The sequence below is a fragment of the Rhinatrema bivittatum genome, chromosome 13, assembly GCF_901001135.1.
Source record: "Rhinatrema bivittatum chromosome 13, aRhiBiv1.1, whole genome shotgun sequence".
NCBI classification, from domain to species: domain Eukaryota; kingdom Metazoa; phylum Chordata; class Amphibia; order Gymnophiona; family Rhinatrematidae; genus Rhinatrema; species Rhinatrema bivittatum.
The window spans coordinates 59,025,697-59,049,426 of record NC_042627.1 but is presented as its reverse complement, the minus strand read 5'-3'; the positions used below and the strand labels follow the sequence as shown (position 1 = coordinate 59,049,426).

The 23,730-nt window shown below is 40.3% G+C and overlaps 1 protein-coding gene across 2 annotated transcripts in view; it reads left to right on the top strand.

The window, feature by feature from the left end:
- The window catches only part of ATP8B4 (ATPase phospholipid transporting 8B4 (putative)), a 255,565-nt gene that overhangs the window by 163,069 nt on the left and 68,766 nt on the right, over nucleotides 1–23,730 (top strand). For both annotated transcript variants that reach the window (XM_029575708.1, XM_029575709.1), the window contains exons 10-13: nucleotides 6,391–6,549; nucleotides 6,944–7,032; nucleotides 10,659–10,855; nucleotides 22,950–23,158. In XM_029575708.1, coding sequence (XP_029431568.1) covers nucleotides 6,391–6,549; nucleotides 6,944–7,032; nucleotides 10,659–10,855; nucleotides 22,950–23,158 — 654 coding nt within the window. The remainder of the gene's footprint in view (nucleotides 1–6,390; nucleotides 6,550–6,943; nucleotides 7,033–10,658; nucleotides 10,856–22,949; nucleotides 23,159–23,730) is intronic.

Below are 23,730 nucleotides of genomic sequence, written 5' to 3'. Positions count from 1 at the left end.
GAAAAATGAGGGCTGGGAATCACTGAGCGCTCTGCTGTGGGGGGCACACGTTTGAATGAAACGGGATGAACTGTTGAAAAGTTATTGGCGTGTGTGGTGGGCTGGGTGGGACGGACCCATGGAATGGCATGATGAGCTTATAAGGACCATTTCCCTGTAATGTGCACCAGCCAGTGGTAAGGCAGCTTTAAAAATGCTCGGTGTTATCACACAGCATTCGCTGACCTCCCTGAGATATCAACTCTTCTTTTACTTCTCTGACCAGAGCTGCTTTGGTGGCGTGTTGCTGTACTTAAGACTGTGAGCACTGCTCAAGGGCACCTCGGTGACGACACCGCGGGCTCTGACCTTCCCTGAGGTTATGACCAGACTGATCTGGCTTGTTTCTCTATAGGAGAGAAAAAGGCTAATAGACAAACAAATAAAGAAAATTATAAAGTGATACCATTTGATTGGATTAACTTAAGACATTTCTTGATTAGCTTCATCAGGTGTTGAGGATGTATGAAAAGTGTGAACCAAGGGGGCATGGGGTGTTCTGCAATCAGTGGCAGAAATTTGAATGAAATTGAATGAATGGTTCAAAGTTAAGGGGAGGAACAGTGTGTGTGTGTGTGGGAGGGTTGTTTCTTTAATGGACACAAACTATAGCCCAGTTTCAAAAGTCTGCAATGCTCCTCATGTGGGCAGAAAATATTTAAACTGGAACTAATGTAAATATTATAAACGGTGCCTTTTTTCTAGAAAAAAAAGGTGCATTTGGGAAGGGGAGGTGAGCACCAGTGACGGATTGAGGGAAAATATTGGCCCAGGGAATTTTTTTCAAAATAGGCCCATGGATTATATGTCTGACACCCTTGTGAGTTTTCTGTGCAGCACCTGTTTCAACAACTTCCAAAGCATGCCAAGCCAACTCTTGGCAGATCCATCATGTGACCTGGAACTAAAATATCTCTATCATAAATTTCACATTTTTCCTAAATAACTAAGAAGTAGAGCACACCCTAGACCAGGGATGAGCAAATTGAACTTCAGTCCTCCTTCCATCCATTCAATTGGTTGGCCTGGTGTTGCTAACCAACCTGCTCTTGAAGCAATAGCCAAGCAATGAGGCAATTACACTGCCAACCAGTAGCTCACTCACACTCACACACACTCACACACTTTCTCTCAGACATATACACACATTCTGCTGTTGCACTGCTGCTTATGTGCTCACTTAGTAAATGTCTCTCGCAACATTTTGCGGGGGACATTAATTTTGCTTACTGCCAGCCTTTTCCCAGCCTGCAGCACCCCTTCCTTTTCCCTTTCCCACTCCTTTTCCAGGAGACTCACTGGTTCCACAGCCAGCTCAGAGCTCAGCCCAGCCACCTCAAACAGAATTCTCACTAACAATGCAAGGCATTTCCTCCTGGCTCACCCTTTCCCTTTCTGTGATTGTAGCTTGTCTCCATTTCTCTGGTCTCCTCAACAGTGTATTCCCATTGACCGTGTTCTGTGGAGTCTGCTGCTTTTACCATTATGGTTCTCCAGGCTCGGCTCTGCCTACCTACTTTAGGGGAGGGAGGACCAGAAGTAATACATTCTGCTGGCTGCTTCTGTGGTTAAAAAAAAAGAAAATTTGGCTATGGCTGAGACTGTGTACATCACTGCTGCAGCTAAGACTGGGGGGACATTCACTAACCCATAGCAGCACAGTTTGAGATGGATTCCTGCTTTCCCACATGAAACCAGTGCAGCCAGGCCCAGAGCATGAGTATAAGGCACCCTAGGTGAACCTTATAGCCTTGCACCCTCCCCACACACAATTATAGATTTTGATTAGCAGATTCTACATGAAAAAGATATTCAAAGTAGAATCTTATGAGGTAAAAATTTCATTTACAGCAACATATATATTATATTTACATGCACTGCAGTACTGCCAACCAGAAGACCCTGCAAAAAAAAAAAAAAAAAAGACTCTTGGAACCCATATGTTATTAGGCCTATTGTTACACATGTTGGGTGTGGGCTTGCCCTCAGAAAGCCTTGAGTAAACTGAATTACAATTACAATATAGCAAACCTTCCATACTAAAATAGTATTAACTGCCAGCACTCAAAACAGTAACAACCCTACCTATGAAAAGGCAACTGTGTAAATATTACACCAGACCCTAAAACACAAATACATCTATTAGGAAAACAGTTAGATAGTTTCTGTGTAGATTGCTATAGATCCCTATCTGTCACATGTGCAGAACACAGAAAGACCCTCACCAAACAGAATAAAGAGACCTTAAAGTATAAATAGAAATGTACAGTCCTAAACTGAGCTGGAAATTGCAACAAGCCATACTCTGTATGCAGTGCAATAGTGGAAAAACAGCCATCATGCCTCATACAATATCAAACATACATGCCTCATACAATATCAAACATACATACAATTGTTAAAGCAAATACTTGAATAAGTCAAGGCCTTTGGTCATGAAGATTTGATGAGACTTTATTTGTCTTTTTTTAGACAATATGTATTGTTGTTTTACTATTATTTTGTTATTTAGTTTCCATGAAACTATATTGTCTGTTTATGTACCTTTGTTTGTTATGCTTTTATTATGTGTGTTTATTTTGTATATCGCCTAGGCCTAACAGTGTTAGGCGATTAATAAATTTAAAGAATTTAAAGAAAAGAAAACAATAAAATCAAGAAATATAAATCAGTCATAATTGTAAAATCATATTAATAAAAATAATACATACTTCAATACAACTACATAAAATAATCAATAATTTAAAACTTTTTTTTATAATTTATTTATTTTTTGGTTTTGTATACCATCACTAAGACAGTCCACAACATATTAAAAAATACAAACAATTGTTTTAAACCTAATATAAATGATAAATATTTATATCCTTAAAATATCTACCAAAATAGCATAAAAATAAGACCTAAACAATTCATTAAGAAGTTATTAAATTAAAAAACTCATAAAATAGAAGCACTAAAAGTAATAACTGCTAAAATTAAATACAAAAAGTAAATTTAGAAAGAATCAAAACCAGTAAAAACAGTAAAAACATCCCATCCCAAACCAGAATAAAATATTTCAAAACAATAGAGACATCAAAAACCCAATAATTAAAAACAATAAGGATAAAAATTCCCCTGCTCTCCCTTAGTAACTTTTGATTCCAGACACCTTGAGATTGTTGAGGGTATTATATACACACATTCTCTAACCCACACTCACATGCTCACTGACACATACAGTCACATACACTCACATGCTGACACACACAATAAATCACATATAGATTCCCACACACTGACACACACATGATCACACATACATTCTCACATGCTCACTGACACACGATCAGTCACACACAAACTCCCACACAGACAGTCATACACTCACATGATCACACACATACTCTTAGATGCTGACACACATATAAGCAGTCACACATACACTCTCACATACTCACTGTCACACACACAAAAGATCAGTCACATCAGTGAGTAGCATGGGATATTCTTAGTGTTTGGATAATTGCTAGGTTCTTGTGGCCTGGTTTGGCCTCTGTTGGAAACAGGATGCTGGGCATGATGGACCCTTGGTCTGACCCAGCATGGCAATTTCTTATGTTCTTATAAACACTTACACAGACTCTGACTGCTGACACAATTGCCCAGTCAGTCACGCATACTCTCTCCAGCCTCTAGAAATTAAAAGCTGCAGCAACTGCTGAGAATAATTTAAAAAAAAAAAATTTATACTCACTTATTGTTGGTTAGGGGGTCCAGGCAAAGCCCTGGGATAACGGTGTCTCTGTGGGCTGCCTGTTGCTTTTGGAATCATAAGAACATAAGAACATGCCATACTGGGTCAGATCAAGGGTCCATCAAGCCCAGCATTCTGTTTCCAACAGTGGCCAATTCAGGCTATAAGTACCTGGCAAGTACCCAAAAACTAAGTCTATCCCATGCTACTGATGCTAGAAATAGCAGTGGGATTACACAGACTTCAAGCCGAGTTTCCCAGCGACATTGGCTGAACCTGGGGACAAGGTGCAGGCGCTGCTCGGTGGCGGGAGTGGCATGCAGGCAGTGCATGCATGGTCTCTGCTGAGCATGCGTTTGCTGGGGCTGGCATGACTGATTGCTTCATGAGGGGTCGCCTGCCTTCTCCTGCCAGCCTGCACTCATTGTGTTTATTTTTCGGGAACTGGCAGGGGTGCCAGTACCAGCATGTACCCACCTCAAAAAGAAACCCTGATTATAAAAGTCATGGGGAAAGTTTTTGGGACAGAGGGCATTATATTTTAACTGGCTACCAGGAAAATTATCTAATGCTCTCGAGAAGGGCCCATCTCACCTTGTCTAATGTTCAAAAAAGGCTGGTTTAGTAAGCCGGATGTGCAGAGATCTCCTGGGCCTTTGGAGTTATAATTTGCTCTTCTACTGGCTTTCTACGTGAACTTGGGCTCAGTTATTTCCAGTAAAAGTGCTTTTTCTTCCCTCGACCATTGAAAGCTGTCGTTCAGGTCAGATACTAAACTGGGTAGCCAGACCTCCCACACCAGTTGTGACTGAGGCCATGTTTTTGAAGTATTTTAACAGCACAGCTCCTTGGAATCGTGTATGGATCAAAGGTGCTTCATAAACTTACGGTTTTTTTTTTACACTTTATATTTTCTAAATGTTTATAGTCAGACAAAGCAAAGGTCCATCTTTGTACATAGGAAACTCATAGGGATCCTCAAAAATAAGAAAATCAAATAAAGAGAAAAATACAAGCAACATTGATCCCTATCTTCTCTGGACAATCATCCATAAGTGAAAGCAGGCAAAGGAGACACAAATAGAATCTAAAAAAGAAACGAGATAGCATGGAGGAAGTACGAAATATTTATAAATCAGCAACGTCTCAACTGGAGGCCACAGAAACTAGCAGGAACTTTCTAGCATCCAAATAAAGCTTTAAATTGTTCAGATACAAAGAAAAGAAAACAGTCATTATTATATTTAACTACACATTTACATGAGTAAAGGAGTATAAAAAAAACTCCGAGTGATAGCCTCCTGTTTCAAGGTAAGAACACCCCCCCCCTCACTTATCTGAGTTATTCAAGCAGTATTAGGGAATATTCTGATTGCTTGACCATGAGAAAGGGAATTTAAATCCCTAAAATACAATTTCATAATCATACTAAGATCTTGCTCCATTACAAAGGAAAAAACAAGAGCGGTATGTTCAGTGACCTCCAAGCCTGAATTTTCCAGCAAATTTGTCAACTTAATCTCTGTTGAAACCTGACCAGATTGAGCTTGTGACGAGAGAGGGTGAGACACAGGTAAAAAAATAAAACTTAATGGAGGGAACTTGATCCGAAGGTCTATGCAACACTTCAAGAAAATACTTCTGTGGTGTTACATATGGTGGTTTGCCCACTATCCTTGGAAAATTAACTGGACGAAGATTTAAATGTCTATATTGATTCTCTAATACCTCAATTTGTCTAGAGAGAGCAATTCTGCCCTTGACCACGATAGTATTAAAGCTCTGGATACTCTTAATATCAATCTCAAGCCCATGGATCTTATTCTGGGCCTCCAATATAAATTCTTCATGTTTCTTTACAGATGGCTCTAGCTTGGCAGCTAGAGAATCAATTTTGGCAGAACAAGTTTTAATAACAGTTCCAAAAATAGCTGTCAGCTTCTACAGGGCATCTAAAGTCACCACCGGTGGTTTAGATGGTACCAAGAGGGACTCACCAGCTGCTCCACGCTAGTTGGAAAGTCAGCCACAAATGGCCACAAAACAGAGTTTGCGTTCTCTCCTGCCTCCACCAGTGAAGAAGCTCCCTGGAACGCTGATGCCAAATTCTCACATGATGCTCCCCCCCCCTCCCCACCACCTCAGTCGCACTGGAAACGTCATCAAAGTGCAACTTGGAAGCCTCAAGGGGAAACACCTCTCAGCCGGCGGTGGAGGCTCATCTAGGGGACTGAGAGAAACCTCAGCCCCTGTTGACGCCGAAGCTCCTTCTCCTGTAATCATAACAGGGAACAAATCCCAGAGGAAATGTATGAAGAAATCAGCTGCTGACCCTCAAGGCGTATAGGGTCTGGGGGCAAAACCTTCACCTTGCCTTTCTTTAGACAACTTATCAAAAAGCAACAAAAAGTGAGAACAGGTGGGGTTCAGCTAGATCACATCCTCCATCATGCCGCCATTTTTCTTCCTCCCTGACGTCATTAAGAGCTCATTAAGACTGTTGCCCTTAGATGCTTAACTGTGCCCGCAAGGGGATTGGAAAGAACCTTAGTCTGAATTCCTTGCATCACTGATTTGATGAGAAGTTGTTTTGGTTTTTTTTTCCCCCTCAGCTGAAGTTGTTTGTGAGCCTCCCAACAACAAGTTGGATAAGTTTGTTGGAACCCTGTTCTGGCAGAATAACAAGTACTCTCTGAATAACGGGACCATGCTGCTCCGAGGATGCGTGCTGAGAAACACGGACTGGTGCTTTGGAATGGTCATCTTTGCAGGTGAGGAAGCTTCACGCTGTAACATACACAATGGACGCTGGCTTAAAAAAACATAAAGCATTCCTAGCCACAGAAAAGGAAGGAACGTATTTAAATTGAGGCCATCGTGTGCATACGAAAATGTGTGCTCGTTATGTAGTAAGGGTTAGATGTAAATGTACACAGCCATCGGCACTCTGTAAGCAGCTCTGTTACAGTTAAGGCAGAAGCTACAGAAAATGACTTACAGAATCACTGTTTTGGTTGCCAGTCCCACCCCCCTTTTTAAAATAATTTTTGTCATTCTTTATTTTCCATCTTCCTGTGGTATGGTTACAAGAAAATATATCATGCTTATCAAATAAACCTGCACATGCAGTATTGAGCACATTCTAAATATTTTCATTGTTTGCAGGACCTGACACTAAGCTAATGCAGAATAGTGGGAAAACAAAATTTAAAAGAACGAGTATTGATCGGCTAATGAACACTCTGGTATTGTGGGTAAGTTTCAGTGTCCAAGTCAGGAAAAATTAGCAGGCACAGGAGAGATCATTCATGTTTTCTGTACAGTTGTTGCATGTTATACCTGATGTTTTCCATGTTCTTTTTAATAACATTTGTGACACAATAGTTTCTTCCTGCTTCTTTGGGCTTCCAGATGGATTGTGGACCCAGGGTTGAGTTCTGGCACAATGATATTATCTATGATATTATATCGCCCTCTCAACTCCTGCCCTGGATTTCATGTGGAGCCCTGCAATCGGGCCCTAAATCTGGCCTCTAGGTGTCACCATTGCACAATGATGCATCTCTTCCCAGAGGCTGTGAATGCTGCTAGCCAACCCGGGGAACAGAAATCCTGAACTGGAAACTGAGCCCAGGTTCCTCCACACAGTTTCCACTTGGAATGCTATTGACTATTAAATAGTGATTATATATATATATATATATATATATATATATGTATTGTACCACCTGAGCAATCTGTGAATATTGTATGTGATATGTCAGAATGGTATATTTTAGAAAGTTTCTCATATATATATATATATATATATATATATATATATATATATATATATATAATCACTATTTAATAGTCAGTAGCATTCCAAGTGGAAACTGTGTGGAGGAACCTGGGCTCAGTTTCCAGTTCAGGATTTCTGTTCCCCAGGTTGGCTAGCAGCATTCACAGCCTCTGGGAAGAGATGCATCATTGTGCATCTTACTATGGAGGAAATGTTATGAGACATAGATAAATCTGAGTCTAAAATGACTCCAAGGTTACAGACTTTAGTTATGATGAGGATGGAGGGGCTGTATGTAGGTATTCTATTAACAATGTTTTAACAGGATGTACTCCTCCCATCATGGGCTTTCAGGGAATGGCAGGATAAACTAATTGAGTAAGCAGATAAACAGACACATAGTGTATATTGATAGAAGACTGAGAAACTTTCTAAAATATACCATTCTGACATATCACATACAATATTCACAGGTTGCTCAGGTGGTACAAGATATATATATATATATATATATATATATATATATTGTACCATATAAACAACCAATTAACATTTAATCATTCCACTCCACTCATTATTTTACAGACCTCTATTATACCTCCCCTCAGCCGTATCTTCTCCAAGCTGAAGAGTCCTAACCTCTTTAGCCTTTCCTCATAAGGGAATTGTTCCATCTCCTTTATCATCTTGGTCACCCTTCTCTGTACCATTTCTAACTCTGAAATATCTTTTTTGAGATGTAGTGACCAGAACTAAACATAATATTCAAGATGAGGTCACACTATGGAGCAATACAGAAGCATTAAGGTATTCTCCATTTTATTCTCCATTTCTTTTCCTTACTTAGAGAAGTAAGCGACAATGTCGCTTACTTCTCTAAGTAAGTGACATTGTCTTTTTGCCTGCTGCACTGATGATGTAGCAGTGGGTAAAATATGTTGGTCACATGATCTGACATGGTCCAATCATAGCAGTGCTTTATGTTCCAAGAAAAATTTGATGGTATGTTAGACCCAGCTAAAAGGGCAATACAGCATATGGCCCTGTTCTCTTCTCTACCAGATGAACTTGCAAATAGCAAATGAAATTTAATGTGGACAAGTGCAAAGTGATGCACTTAGGGAAGAGTAACCCAAATTATGTTTACACAATGCAAGGTTCCACATAAGGAGTCACCATTCAGGAAAAGGATCTAGGTGCCATTTTTGATGATACATTGCAATCTTCTGCTCAGTGTGCAGTAGGAGCCAAGAAAGTAAGTAGAATACTAGAGATTATTAGGAAAGGAATGGAGAATAAAATGGAGAATACCTTAATGCTTCTGTATTGCTCCATAGTGTGACCTCATCTTGAATATTATGTTTAGTTCTGGTCACTACATCTCAAAAAAGATATTTCAGAGTTAGAAATGGTACAGAGAAGGGTGACCAAGATGATAAAGGAGATGGAACAATTCCCTTATGAGGAAAGGCTAAAGAGGTTAGGACTCTTCAGCTTGGAGAAGATATGGCTGAGGGGAGGTATAATAGAGGTCTGTAAAATGAGTGGAGTGGAATGATTAAATTTAATTGGTTGTTTACTCTTTCAAAGAGTATAAAGACCAGGGGACACACAATGAAGTTACTGGGTGATGTATTTAAAACTAATAAGAGGAAATATTTTTTTATTCAATGCACAATTAAGCTCTGGAATTCATTGCCAGAGGATTTGGTGAAAGCTATTAAAGTAATTGCCTTTAAAAAAAAAAAAAAAAGACAGTGGACAATTTCCTGGAGGAAAAGTCCATAAACCATTATGTCCAATTAATCCAGAACTCCACAGCCTGTGTTCTGACCGGCACCTCTTGTAGAGATCACATATCCCCAATCCTGTATTCCTTACACTGGTTACCAATTCATTTTAGAATACAATATAAAATCCTCTCTATCATACACAATTTGATACATAACAACTCTTCTACATGGTTATGCACCCAACTTCGCATATATCAACCCAACAGGAATTTACTTCAATACACAAAATCTTACTGCAAATCCTTACAATTTGTGTTGCCCGACTTGATATCACCAGAAGATGTGTTTTTTTCAGTAGCTAGCCCACTAATCTGGAGCTCTATTCCTGATGATTTAAGGCAGATCTCCAACCATAAAGAATTTGTAAAAAATCTCAAAACCTTCCTTTTTTCAACTGCATTTAATGCTGCTTCAGTCTCCTGAGCTTGTTACTGTACACACCCTTTCGGCACTCAAATACACACCAGCCCCCCTTTTTCATTATCATACCATTTGATTTACTTGGCACAGTGATTTTGTAAGATTTATCTGACTGACTACTATGTGTTGTCACTCTGTTTGTTTTTATGTCATTGTTTTTAAGTTATTTTATGTTAACCTAACTATGTATGTTATTTTAACCTGTAAACCGTTTTGATCAACAAGTATTGTAAAAACGGTATACAAACAGTTTTAAATAAATAAATAAGGTGGAATTGCAGAAATCCACTTCTGATCACTGGGATAAACAGCTTGGAATCTGTCTACCCCTTGGGATCCTGCCAGGTGCCTGTGATCTGGATTGGCCCCTGTTGGAAACAGGATACTGGGCTTGATGGACCTTTGGTCTGACCCAGTTTATGGCAAGCCTTATTTTTTTTGTTCTTCTTTAAATAGATACGAGTCTGCAGGTCTTCTGTGAAATATAATTTGGTTTTAGCACCCTGACTGCATCTGGCACCTTGAGATGTGGCACTGGTGGGATATAAAACAACGGTACCTATTTGGCCCCTAGAGAATTGCGTGAAGATGGTCTCAGGATGCATGGCTGTAGATTGTCTCTTTACTCATCACGGAAACAACTGGCTGGATGCAGCAGGAGCGGCTTGGGATGGAACCAAAATGAACTTTTAACCTGTTGCAGTTCTCCCCAGCTGCTCTCCCCCTTACGTTCCCCATTATGGGGGGAGGACAGGGGTGGTTATCAATACAGAGGAAAATAAACTTTAAACCTAGTGTTGTATCTTTATGCTCTTCATAAAAGCATCTGTGTCAGAGATGCAGCATTGGCAGCGTAACATAACATTTTCTGCTGTTTTTGTTTCAGATCTTCGGTTTTCTCATTTGTATGGGGATTATTCTGGCAATAGGAAACTCAATTTGGGAGTATCAGATTGGGAGCCGCTTCCGAATTTATCTGCATTGGAAAGAGGTGGTGAACAGCTCTGTATTTTCAGGATTTCTTACCTTTTGGTCATACATTATCATACTGAATACAGTTGTGCCTATTTCTTTATATGTAAGGTAAGATCTGTTGTGTTTTTCACATTCGTTAATCCGTTTGTCATTACTTTTAGGCAGACCTTTGTTTTTAAATTGCAGCATTTATCAATTTCATTTAAATTTGTATTTGCAAACTTAATCTGTTGCTTACATATGAGTGCTTGGTCGGTATGAAAAGCAGAGCAGTCATGTTCAGTGCACCTTTAGCCTAGTGGTTAGAGCAGTGGGCTACAAGCTCCTTATGACTACCTTGGGCAAGTCACTTTAACCTCCATTGTCTCAGGTACAAACTTATAGGCCGATACAGTACAGTGCGCTCCACTGGAGCGCACTGTTAACCCACATTTGGACGTGCGTTTTCGACAAACTAGCTTTACTCCTTATTCAGTAAGGGGTAATAGCACGTCCAAAACGCGCATCCAACCCCCCCCCCCCCCCCCGAGACTTAATAGCGCCCACAACATGCAAATGTATGATGATGGCCCTATTAGTCATTCTCGCGCGATACAGTAAGCAAAATGTGCAGCCAAGCCGCACATTTTACTTTCAGAAATTAGCGCCTACCCAAAGGTAGGCGTTAATTTCTGCCGGCGCCAGGGAAATGCGTGATATTAAGTCGGAGGTCCCAAAAGTTAAAAAAAAAAGTTAAAAACAAAAAAAAATAAATTTAAAATCAGCCCGCGGCTCGCGGGTTGAAAACCGGATGCTCAATTTTTCTTCCTGTCCTTTACCAGAATTAATTTTCATTGACTTATCAACGATTCTGTTTCCTCCTTGTTTTATTCTCCATCGGCTGACAGGGAAACAGAGGGCGGACAACTCTGTCGCTCACTGTTCCTCAAAAGAAGACTTTTTAGATTTTTCCACCAAAGAAATTCTACAGTCACGATGCCTGTGATTTCTCCCTTTTTTGCCATTGTCCGTCCGCTCTTTCTTGGAAACCTCGTCCTGCCTCATTCACTAGGGAGCCTGTTCACCATACTGCGAGAGCATTTTTTCGCTGCTTTTAAATTCAGTGTGGTTTTCCATGCTCAGTTTCTGAATGTGTTAGAATTCCTGGGTAGGGTTTCACTGGCTCTCGAATGGTTGAATTCCTTTCCACAAAGCCTGGCGTGAAGAGAGCTTCTCCAGTGGTGAAAATGACCTTTGATGACACAAGAATAGGATTTGCTGTATTTAACTTCAGCACCTTCCAACGTGCTATTCTTGCTATTCCTCAGGCTAAACTGCTTTCTTGGGTCTACGGCGAGAATGTGTGGCGAAAAGGGTCAGTTAGAGAGAGAGAAAAAAAATGTTTTAGAAAAGCATTGTTGCAATTCTTTTTTACTTAAACTACTTTTTCCCCTCTTCCCTTCATTGCCATGTTTAACCACAGAAAAGTACTTTGTTTGCTTCCAAAAAAGAGATCCAGAAAGTTAAATATATATTGTTTCCAAAACGATTTCCCTGCAGCTCTGTGTGTAATTGGCATGGCCCGGATACCTAGACAACCAACCAGTCTCCACAGATCTTTGAACACTTTTTTTTTATTTTTCAAATGAGGCAAACGAAGCTGTGGTGGTTTGGGGGAACGCTCCGTGCACTGTTTCCCTTGCTTTGGTGCTTTGCCTGGGAGTCCAAATGAAGAAATGCCAGGCTGCAGAGAGCTTGCTTCCAGACAGAAGCATCTGGCTCCAGCAGCCCGTTTTTCAGCAAATGCTGGGACTTTGGAACCGTGGCGAGCACCGGGTCGCTTGATCAGCCATAGCCACTTAGATGTTGTTTGCTGCTGACTCATTTAGCATTCTGAAGGCTTTTTTTTCCCCCCTTCTTCAGATTTTTATCCAATTATGAACAAAGTCTGAAGCATATCCAACCTCTCCTCAGATCTCTAGTCAGGGACTTTTATGGTAAAAGTGCCTGGTTTTCATTTTCGTATTTGCTTTAAACAGAAATCTTCTCTATAGCCCTAAAACTACAAATATGCACTTACATTTATCCATAACATGGACATCAAGAATGCACGTTGTAGGCTTTTAAAGCAGAAGCTTTACTAATGGTTCTTTGCTGTTGACAAGTAAAACAAATATCCGGAAAAGATAAATAGCGAATGTCATTAAAGCTGATTTGCAGGAGATTTATATATATGGTAGGACCTAAAAAATAATAGAGGTATGTAGGAGGAGGAGGGGCCATCAACGACGCTCCATTAATTCCCTCTGCTTCATCCGCAGACCAGACACGTATGTGCCTCTGTTGCCCCCAGGATCCCCTCAGACTCGAGTATATTTATACCTGCTACAGGTAGGAGCAAGCCTGGGTAGAAACACTGCCACAGCTGAATTTATTAATCGCCCATATCCTGGCCGATGTACATGAAAAACAATCATAGCAATAAGTACACACCGAAATCAAAACTAACATTGACAATAAATCATGGCTGTTAGGTTCCATATTAGGAGCTACCACCCAAGAAAAGGACCTGAGCAATATAGTGGATAATACCTTGAAATCCTTGGTTCAGAGTGTGGCAGCAGTCAGGAATTATTAGGAAAGGAGTGGAGAATAAAACGGAAGATGTCATAATGCCCCTGTATCGTTCCATGGTAAGGCCGGACTTGGAGTATTGAGATGCAGCAAGCAGAACTGCGCACAAGAAAGATGTACCGGTGATTGCACTGGAAAAGGTACAAAGAAGGGTGACCAGAATGATAAAGAGGATGAAATAGGTTCTCTACAAGGAAAAACTAAAGAGTTTGCAGAAAAGATATCTGAGGGGGGAGGATATGGTAGATGTCTATAAAATCATGACTGGAATGGAACAGGTAAATGTGAAAATATAAGGACTAGGGGGCACTCTGTGAAGTTAGTAAGTAACATATTCAAGGCAAACGAGAGAAAATTCTTCTTCACTCAGACGGTAACTTTAATACTGGTGCGCAGGCGCATATGTGTGCTGGCTTGCGTCTAGAGCTGTGTCCGTTATATAACGTACGCTGGACATGTGTACATGTGCACGCAAATCCCGTGTCTACCGTAGAAGTGGAGGAGTTTTCCAAGTGACACGTGCCAACGCCATAGGTTGTTTCCAGTTTGCCCAGGTAAGGGATAGGACTTCCTAACTCCCCTAGGTAAATAGCCCTCCTTGCCCCCTGTTAAGCGCAAGCCTTAAATCCCTGCAGATCTTCATATTTTTTTTTTGTTTTAGCACTTGCACGCCATCCACAACAGTAGTAAATTTCGGTGGCAGGGAGCCCCGGCACGCACCTGTGCGCGTAAGTCGTCTTTTGGCCTTCCCTTGACACACCCAGACCACGCCCACACTCCGCCCCTTTTAGAAACCTTTGGCTTGTTTGTGCAATGGGAGGATACGTCCATCCTCGGGCGGCTTTTAAATTGCTCTCTGTGCGCACCAGCCCGACTTTTGTGCATATTTCCCGGTTTAGGCATGCGCAGGCCTTTTAAAATTCACCTCTCAATATACAATTAAGCTCTGGAAGTCATTACGAGAGGATATGGTTAAGGCAGTTAATGTAGCTGAGTTTAAAAAAAGTTTGGACAAATTCCTGGAGAAGGCAATAAACTGTTATTAACCAAGTAGACAAGAAACAGATATTGTGTTTCTTATCACTGTGCAATAACATCGTTGTGATGGTTTTATTACTGATGTGACGGTATAAAAAACCCAAATAAACCCTAAACCATCAAGGGATCTATTTACTATTTGGGATCCTGCCAGGTACTTGTGACCTGGATTGGCCACTATTGGAAACAGGATACTGAGCTTGATGGACCCTCGGTCTGACCCAGTATGGCAAGTTCTTATGATTCAAAGGAGGCAGAATGGTGTCTTAAGTGCGGGCAAATATTTTTAGCTTCTTTCCCCTATATCTGAGTGACTTTATCGCATAAGCATTCTCATTTTGTTTCTTCTGCCCGATTCCAGATGTAATTGATGGCTGGGGGGTGACTGCGTATCAGAAAGGGCATAAATAGATCCATCAATATTGTAATGAAGCTGCTAATACATTATCTTACACAGGTGTGGTAAGTATCCCATCTAAAAAGGCATATAAAGGGCATGTAAACTTTTTCAAGGAGTGGTAGCAGCATGCACACAAACGTTTTCTCATGCTCACACACATACATGCTCATTCTTGCACACACACACACACTCTCTCTCTCTCTTCATTCACTCACATATATATACTGTCATGCACACATGCACACTCACTCCTCTCCCTCTTTCACAGATACACGCACTCTCTTACACTCCTCTCTCTGCCACATGTACACATGCACACACTCACACTTATGTGCACACTTCTTTCTCTTCATCTTGATCCCATTGGCCACAGCAGCCTCCTCTAACCCCAGGTCTGAGGGGACCAGTGTTCCTCTTCTTCCTCCTGCAGCGTTGGGTCCATGCTGCCACTGTTTCATTTTCCCTGCGGGGACCCGATGCTGCTGCTCTTCCAGCATATGCGCAGAAGGGCTGGTGCTGCCCATTTTGTCTCCTTGCGGTGAGGGTGCTGACTCTCCTGCTCTTCTTCCTCCTCCTGCATTGGGGGGGGCAGACGTTTCTCCTCTTCCTGCCGCAGGGTCTGCCACCCCTCTTCCTCCTCATCCTCTTGTCATGTAGGATCCGTGCTGCTCTAGCCTCTTTTTCTTCCAGGCCTTCTTCAGCAGCAAGGCACTCAGACGTTTTGGGTGTTGGCCCAGAGACCTGGCAATTCATTCAAAATTCCAGAGTCTGCAGGTCACATCCGAGGAGTTCCTGGGAATGCAGAGGACTGATATGCAAAATAAATAATTTTCTGTAGAGAAATCAAACTAGAATGCCATAGGGTCAATGCATCTGCTCCAGACTTGCCATCTTGGCGGAACTGCCAGCAAGTAGAGGCAGTTGATGCCAGGTTTAAAATAAAAATGTTAAAAACCCTTGAAATTGATATAAACATTTTGGTACTGTGCATCCTTATCCCTCCATTGTCTTTTCTTGTAAAGATCCCTGTATAGCAGAAGGATATTAGAAAGTCCTGTTTGCCTCATGAATTTGTTTTCTCAGGTGATATTTCCATAATATTTTCCAAGGAGCAACGTCCGATCTTTGCTGACCTCCTGTTTTCCTTGTGTAGGAGGTCTCTGTGCGACAGAAAAAGTCAAAAGCTGTAATTTTGGTTTCTGTGGAAAATTAGTTTTATTTCTGTCCTTGTGAAAAAGGCATTGGCTGAAGTCATCCTGAAAACCCTTTCTACTAACGTCTTTCCTCTGTCTTGTATTTGATATAAATATTGGAAGCCATGAAAAATCATGCTGTTGTGTTGTATTTGAGGGTATTTGTTGGCACAGTATGTATTCAGGTATTACATAGTACATTTACATTTCCATTTATTCAGATTTGTTGTCTGCATGCATCTTTTAAAATCGATCAAAATACAAAATAATCCAGCTATGTTTGGAACTCTATAGGAAACACTGACATTGCAACCGTCATACGTAGCCGCAGTAGAATAATGGCTTATAATGTCAAGCCCTTGCAACTCTGGGCTTGAATAATCATAGGTTGCTGTGAGTGTTTAGGATGCAAACATTGTGTGAACACTACTAATGTCTGCACACCGATTTCCACCAGTTGGGTAAATAATATCTTACGTCCTGAAGTGCTCGCTCCAACACAGCAGTGTTTCGGAGTGTAGACTCCTTCCTCAGGGAACTTCAGGGAGGTAGTTTACTGGTGCGATTCTGTGTGGAAATGCAATATAAGAGTTCTGAAAAAATGCCAAAAGGCTATTAATATGACAAATGGCTGAGATTTGGAAGCAAAAACATGAACTTACTGTGAAATGATAGTTGTGGTCAGTCAATTAAACGGTGAATAGCACTGGCTGAGATCGCTGAAAAAACATGAAGGGACAACACAATTGGGGTGCAGGGAAATTTCCTTTACAAATGAGTTTATACGTATGAGATAAAACATCTTTAGTGGATTAAAAAGACTTTAAATGTCGTTATTGCGATGCCCAAATGAAAACTTACGTGCCCCAAAAGTGAGCAGCCTTGCCGTGATTCTTGCCGCTGGGATGACAGCGATCCGCGGGCGAAAACGCCGGTTTTAAAGGGGACCTGTCGACTGAAGTGGATGAGACAGGAAATGACGTTTGAGATTCCAAATTTGGTAATGCCCATATTAGGTGAGTGACGTGTGTGGGGAATACTAGCCCAGCTGAAATCCATATTTGGGCACTGACGTCATGCGGCGGCCATTTTGAATTAGTAGCCCAGCTGAAATCCATATTTGGGCACTGACATCATGCGGCGGCCATTTTGAAACCGGAGGATTACAAAATGCATTCAAAATAAAAAGCGCCGTGGGTGGGGAGTCCCATAAATGCAGGGGGGGGGGGAAAAACTTCCTAACCCTGAATGTCTTCTAAACAACAAAATGGTAGAGTTTGAAAAGATGGCCCTGCTCAAAAAAGACGTGCTTGATACATAAGTAGAAGGAATACGTTGCTGTAATTTATAGACCATTATCCCATGATCTGAAAAAAGCGAAAAAATTGAGGAAACACCCTTGTTGAATTATGAAACTAGAGAAAACCATTCTACTCTTTCATTTAGCCCCAGTGGTGCGTAATAGAAAGATCCAGCGATTTTCCTTAAAGTTAAGCTGGGATGTTCTATCGCCTCCTCTCCAATGATGGGGAATATGTTCCAAAATGGCCCATTTGTATTCATCAAATGTGTGTGTGTGAGCCAAGCTGTGTTGAACCATGGGTGCTTTGATATCCTGGTTGTTAATCCTACTGCGATGTTCAACTAAACGAATGCGAATCTTGCGTCGTGTACGTCCGATGTAAATTTTATTGCAGGGACACTGTAGTACATAAATTACAAAATCAGTGTTGCAATTCACATTATGTTTGTGGATAATCTGCAATCCTGTTTGTGGATCAGTCCAATGGGAGCCAGTCATAGCTTGGCTGCAACAGGAACATCTCCCACAGGTAGAAAATAGCCCTGATGGGGGGTCAGTATGAGAACTGGGGGCGGCTCTAACTACCTTTTGCTTGATATTATGGCCTCGAGAGTATGCAAACATGGGAGGTTCATGAAACAGAGAATGGGGACTAAGAACATGCCAATTATTCATGATTGCTTTTTTAATTTGTGTGGTAAGGTCTGTATATGGTAAAACGCAGATAATACTGGGAGATTCATTACGATGTTTGTACTTTAATAGTTGGGTTCTGTCATATACAGACCTTACCACACAAATTAAAAAAGCAATCATGAATAATTGGCATGTTCTTAGTCCCCATTCTCTGTTTCATGAACCTCCCATGTTTGCATACTCTCGAGGCCATAATATCAAGCAAAAGGTAGTTAGAGCCGCCCCCAGTTCTCATACTGACCCCCCATCAGGGCTATTTTCTACCTGTGGGAGATGTTCCTGTTGCAGCCAAGCTATGACTGGCTCCCATTGGACTGATCCACAAACAGGATTGCAGATTATCCACAAACATAATGTGAATTGCAACACTGATTTTGTAATTTATGTACTACAGTGTCCCTGCAATAAAATTTACATCGGACGTACACGACGCAAGATTCGCATTCGTTTAGTTGAACATCGCAGTAGGATTAACAACCAGGATATCAAAGCACCCATGGTTCAACACAGCTTGGCTCACACACACACATTTGATGAATACAAATGGGCCATTTTGGAACATATTCCCCATCATTGGAGAGGAGGCGATAGAACATCCCAGCTTAACTTTAAGGAAAATCGCTGGATCTTTCTATTACGCACCACTGGGGCTAAATGAAAGAGTAGAATGGTTTTCTCTAGTTTCATAATTCAACAAGGGTGTTTCCTCAATTTTTTCGCTTTTTTCAGATCATGGGATAATGGTCTATAAATTACAGCAACGTATTCCTTCTACTTATGTATCAAGCACGTCTTTTTTGAGCAGGGCCATCTTTTCAAACTCTACCATTTTGTTGTTTAGAAGACATTCAGGGTTAGGAAGTTTTTCCCCCCCCCCTGCATTTATGGGACTCCCCACCCACGGCGCTTTTTATTTTGAATGCATTTTGTAATCCTCCGGTTTCAAAATGGCCGCCGCATGATGTCAGTGCCCAAATATGGATTTCAGCTGGGCTACTAATTCAAAATGGCCGCCGCATTGTGTGAACCCATGGTTCACACAATGTTTGCATCCTAAACACTCACAGCAACCTATGATTATTCAAGCCCAGAGTTGCAAGGGCTTGACATTATAAGCCATTATTCTACTGCGGCTACGTATGACGGTTGCAATGTCAGTGTTTCCTATAGAGTTCCAAACATAGCTGGATTATTTTGTATTTTGACTGATTCTGATTTTCAGCTACCTTGAGTTTCTTGAATTTCTTTTAAAATCGAGGCAGCGTACATAAAAACATTCATAAATTTAACTATACAGACACAGAATTAGTAGTAAATGATGGCAGATAAAGACCAAAATGGTCCATCCAGTCTGCCCTGCAAGTTGTTTTTTTATTTTAGAGTAGTAACTCCCACTCTCTGCAGGTAATCCCCAGGCATTGTAATAAGGGTAAGTTACACCATTTGTTCAATCCCAGTCTCTAGCCAGTAGGGATCCTCTGTGTTTGTCCCACACCTTTTGAATTCCATTACCGTTCTCGTCTTTACCACCTCTTCCAGGAGAGCATCCACCACCCTCTCCGTGATGAAATATCTCCCGACACTGTTCCTTAGTCGTTCCCCTTGGAGTTTCATTATCAGGGCCCCTAGTTTTACAAATTCCCATTTAAATAGATTTTACTTTAGTGCATCGTTAAGTCCTTTTTGTATCCTGTCTCTTAGGGCCTTCACTCTCATTTCTTTACTTTAGTATATTGCAAGCATGCTTATTGTAGAATCATTGTAGAGAGAATCTCCTGCTTTGCTCAGTATTTTAAATGTGTCTGAGGTTTGAAACATCACCGAAGCCATGCTTATCCTTAAACCCTCTTCTCATCCTTGGTCCCCTGCAGCACATTTTTATAATTGTTTAGGTCCACCTTGATGTTTGCCGATCTTGATTTACAGTATAAACTCCTTTTACTGTAAATTCCACAAGGTTATATTGGTCAGAAGATTAACAAAAAGATGAAAAAAACAAAGCAAGTCCACTGACGTCAGTTCTTTATGGTAGTCTTCCATTCTAGGCTATGTAAATAACTTCATGCATTGTTTCCCAAAATATATGTTGTCTAGTTTCACACCTATAACAACTCAGGACAGCTAGTACAACTTATTGGCATAGAAGTTAAGCTAGATCGAACAAAAAGCATCTCCGTGTGCTTAGTAGCATCTGAAGTTAGTGGTGTCATGGGACATAATGATATGAAACTTAATTACCAGATTTGTAATGATGAGGATTGTAGTTATGTTATGTTGCTATTTTAACGTAAACCGCTTTGATGAGACTGTATCGAAGGGCAGTCAATCAAATCGAAAAAGTAATAAATAATAATATTGGTTAAATAACATAGTAGATCAGTGCTGGCATGGCTTTTAGTTTTCATCTGATCTGTGAAGTGCAAATACAAAACTTATTATGTTATATATTTTATATGTGAGTGGAAGAACTGGTGTAGGAGGGAGACCCCCTGCAGTGGATCAGTTCCTTTTTAACAAATAGAACATGGAGAGTAGAATGAAATGCCACTAACTACAGAAGCACCACAGGGGTCACCATGATCACCGAGCCCTTTCAATGCTTACCTTCACTTCCTGAGTGCTATTATTGGGTATTGGGGGGAGAGAGAAGGAAGCAAAATGACCGAGTGTTGGTGCCATGGCTGGGACTCCTGGGAAGGATCTATTAAGATGCCGAATGAGCTTTTTAATACTGTTTTATCATGGATGGTCTACTAACTCATTGAAGCTGAATGTAGACCAGATAGAAATGCTGACAGTTGGGGCTCTCTCCTTTCCTGAGTGATTTTCTAAGTCAAGTATTGGAAACATGTGTGTTTTTAGATTTTTATATTCCGCTTTTCAGCACTTCAAAGCAGATTACAATCAGGGCAGATTCAGGTACTGTAGGTATTTCCCTATTCCCAGTGTATTTACAATCTAATTTTGTACCTGAAGCAATGGAGGGAAACCAGGTGTGACAGTGGGATTTGAACCCTGGTTTCACTGCTCATACCACTAGGCTACTCCTCCACTCTATTAATTAAACAGACCTGAAAAGTAAAAAGCCTAGGAGTCTTGTTAGAATCCAAGCTTACTATGGAAACCCAAATTCAGTCACTAATTACAAAAAAAAAAAAAAGTGGGGGGGGAGATTTTCCTATTTAGGGACCTGATTCCCTAAAGCTTTTGTTCCATTCCGTGTCTAAGGGAAAAGACCTTGATGAATCAGGCCCTAAGAATCATCAGACAACTTAGACCATTTTTATATCCCCAGAAGTTGTGGTACCCGCCTCCAGGTCACCCCACATGGATTATTCCAATGCATAAATCAGAAATATTACTATTCTCTCAAAGGTTGCTGAAAGAGGGTAATAGCCGTTTGAACAATCAGCGCGTAATTAAGCTAAAGTCCCAAGAAATCCTCAGAAATATACACCGTGTATTACGATTTTTTTTATCTCATTCAAAAAGACCTCATAGAAAGGCCCACTTGTCCATGCTAGTTAGCAAAGGTTACGTATACCGATAGTATAATCATAGGTCTTTTTTGTATGATGTCTTATATGCCTAGTGTCATAAGAGTCAATGTGATTATTCAAGATAACACGTCATGCTGTATTTGCTATTCCATTATTCATTATATTACTTCTTATGCATGAATGACATGCATTATCAAAAACTTGAAATTAACTTAGCTTGAGATAAACAGAGGAATGCCTGAAAATTCGATCGGAGAGGCTCGAGTTGTACCAGCCCCGGTGCTAGGCTGTTGTACCAGGCTGGTACAACTCGAGCCTCTCCAATCGAATTTTCAGGCATTCCTCTGATGATCTCAAGCTAAGTTAATTTCAAGTTTTTGATAATGCACGTCATGCATAAGAAGTAATATAATGAATAATGGAATAGCAAATACAGCATGACGTGTTATCTTGAATAATCACATTGACTCTTATGACATTAAGAGTCAATGTGTTTTATATGACACATATAAAACATCATACAAAAAAGACCTATGATTATACTATCGGTATATGTAACCTTTGCTAACTAGCATGGACAAGTGGGCCTTTCTATGAGGTCTTTTTGAATGAGATAAAAAAAATTGTAATACACGGTGTATATTTTTGAGGATTTCTTGAGACTTTAGCTTATTTACGCGCTGATTATTCCAATGCATTACATATAAGCCTTCCAAAGAAAGTATTGGCTGAGCTTCAGAGGCTACAAAATGCAGCAGCTAGAGCTGTTACTGGGAGTAGGCAAAGGGAGCCCGCATTTCCTCTATTGTCTGCCTGTCATTGCCTTCCAGTAACAGCAAGGATAGAATTTAAAATTCTGTCCTTAGTATTCCATTCTTTGAAATGCAGAAGCCCCTTTTTATTTGAAGGCCAGAAATGTGCCCTGCACCCTAGCAAAAAAGAATTACGCTCAAGTGAGGAGCTGGAGGTACCTTCAACAAAATTAATTTCAAAAGTAAAAACTCAGGGGTGGCACCCACCTATTGGATTTTGTTGCCAATGGCTCTTAGAAGCCTTTCCATATATAGCTGAAGACATTTTTATTTGACCAATTTGAATAGAAAAAGAATCTTAAATTAGTTCTTTAGTTATTTTAATTTCTAAGTACAGAACATATTTTATAAGATATTGTTTTATATTGTTCTGAATGATTATGTTTATTTGTATTTCTATACTTAATGTTTTTATTTTTAAAAATATTTTTGTATTTTTGGCAAATATAATTTTGCTGTAATCTGCTTTGGAACTGTCAATGACTAGAGGAAAATGGGCTGTAGATGTGAAAATTCAATTAAATATTGGGAAGGAACAATTAATTTAGAAATCCTTTATTTTCTACAAATAAATAGTTTAAAAAAAATCTTTTTTTCCCTGTAATTGAACTTGAAATATTGAGAAGTTCCTTTTTTCTCTGTTAAAGTGTGGAAATTATCCGACTTGGGCACAGCTACTTTATAAACTGGGACCGCAAAATGTATTACGCGAAAAAAGGCACACCTGCTGAGACTCGAACTACTACACTCAACGAGGAATTAGGGCAAATAGAATATATCTTCTCTGACAAAACCGGAACCCTTACCCAGAACATCATGACGTTCAACAAGTGCTCCATTAATGGGAAAATATTTGGTAAGTTCTTACTTCCGTTCTTCTTTTTTCACTTTTCATTTCAACTAAGACATTTAAACATATACAAAGGTCAGGAAAATACTAGAACTGAAATACTCTTTAAAAAGATATTAAATATTACATAAAGCAATGTAAGAGAAAAGAGTTCAGAGTAATCTTTCTCAAACCTTGCGATTGCCCTCTCAACAACAAATATGGAAAAATCAAGAATAAGAATTAAACTGACAGTTCAGATGTAGAGTCTGATAGTAGATCAGGAACATGAGGTCCTTCCAGTGCACCTAGTTTCATTCCTGGGGCAACGACTTAGGCTTCAGCTGATATCTGGCTTTCCTCCTCACTTCTTCACAAAACGGACTCCTCTGTGTTTATCCCATGCTTTCTTGAGTTTTTTAAACATTTTTCTTTCATCTACCACCACTGGGAGTTGTTCATTCATGTTTCTTTCTGTGGATGGAAGAAATATGTCCTGATATTACTCCTGAGTCTCCCCCCTTAGGGCTGCATACGGTAACCTCTTATTCTAATAATATGTTCATGCTTACCTTAAGAAGGTTTTGTAATTTTCCTCA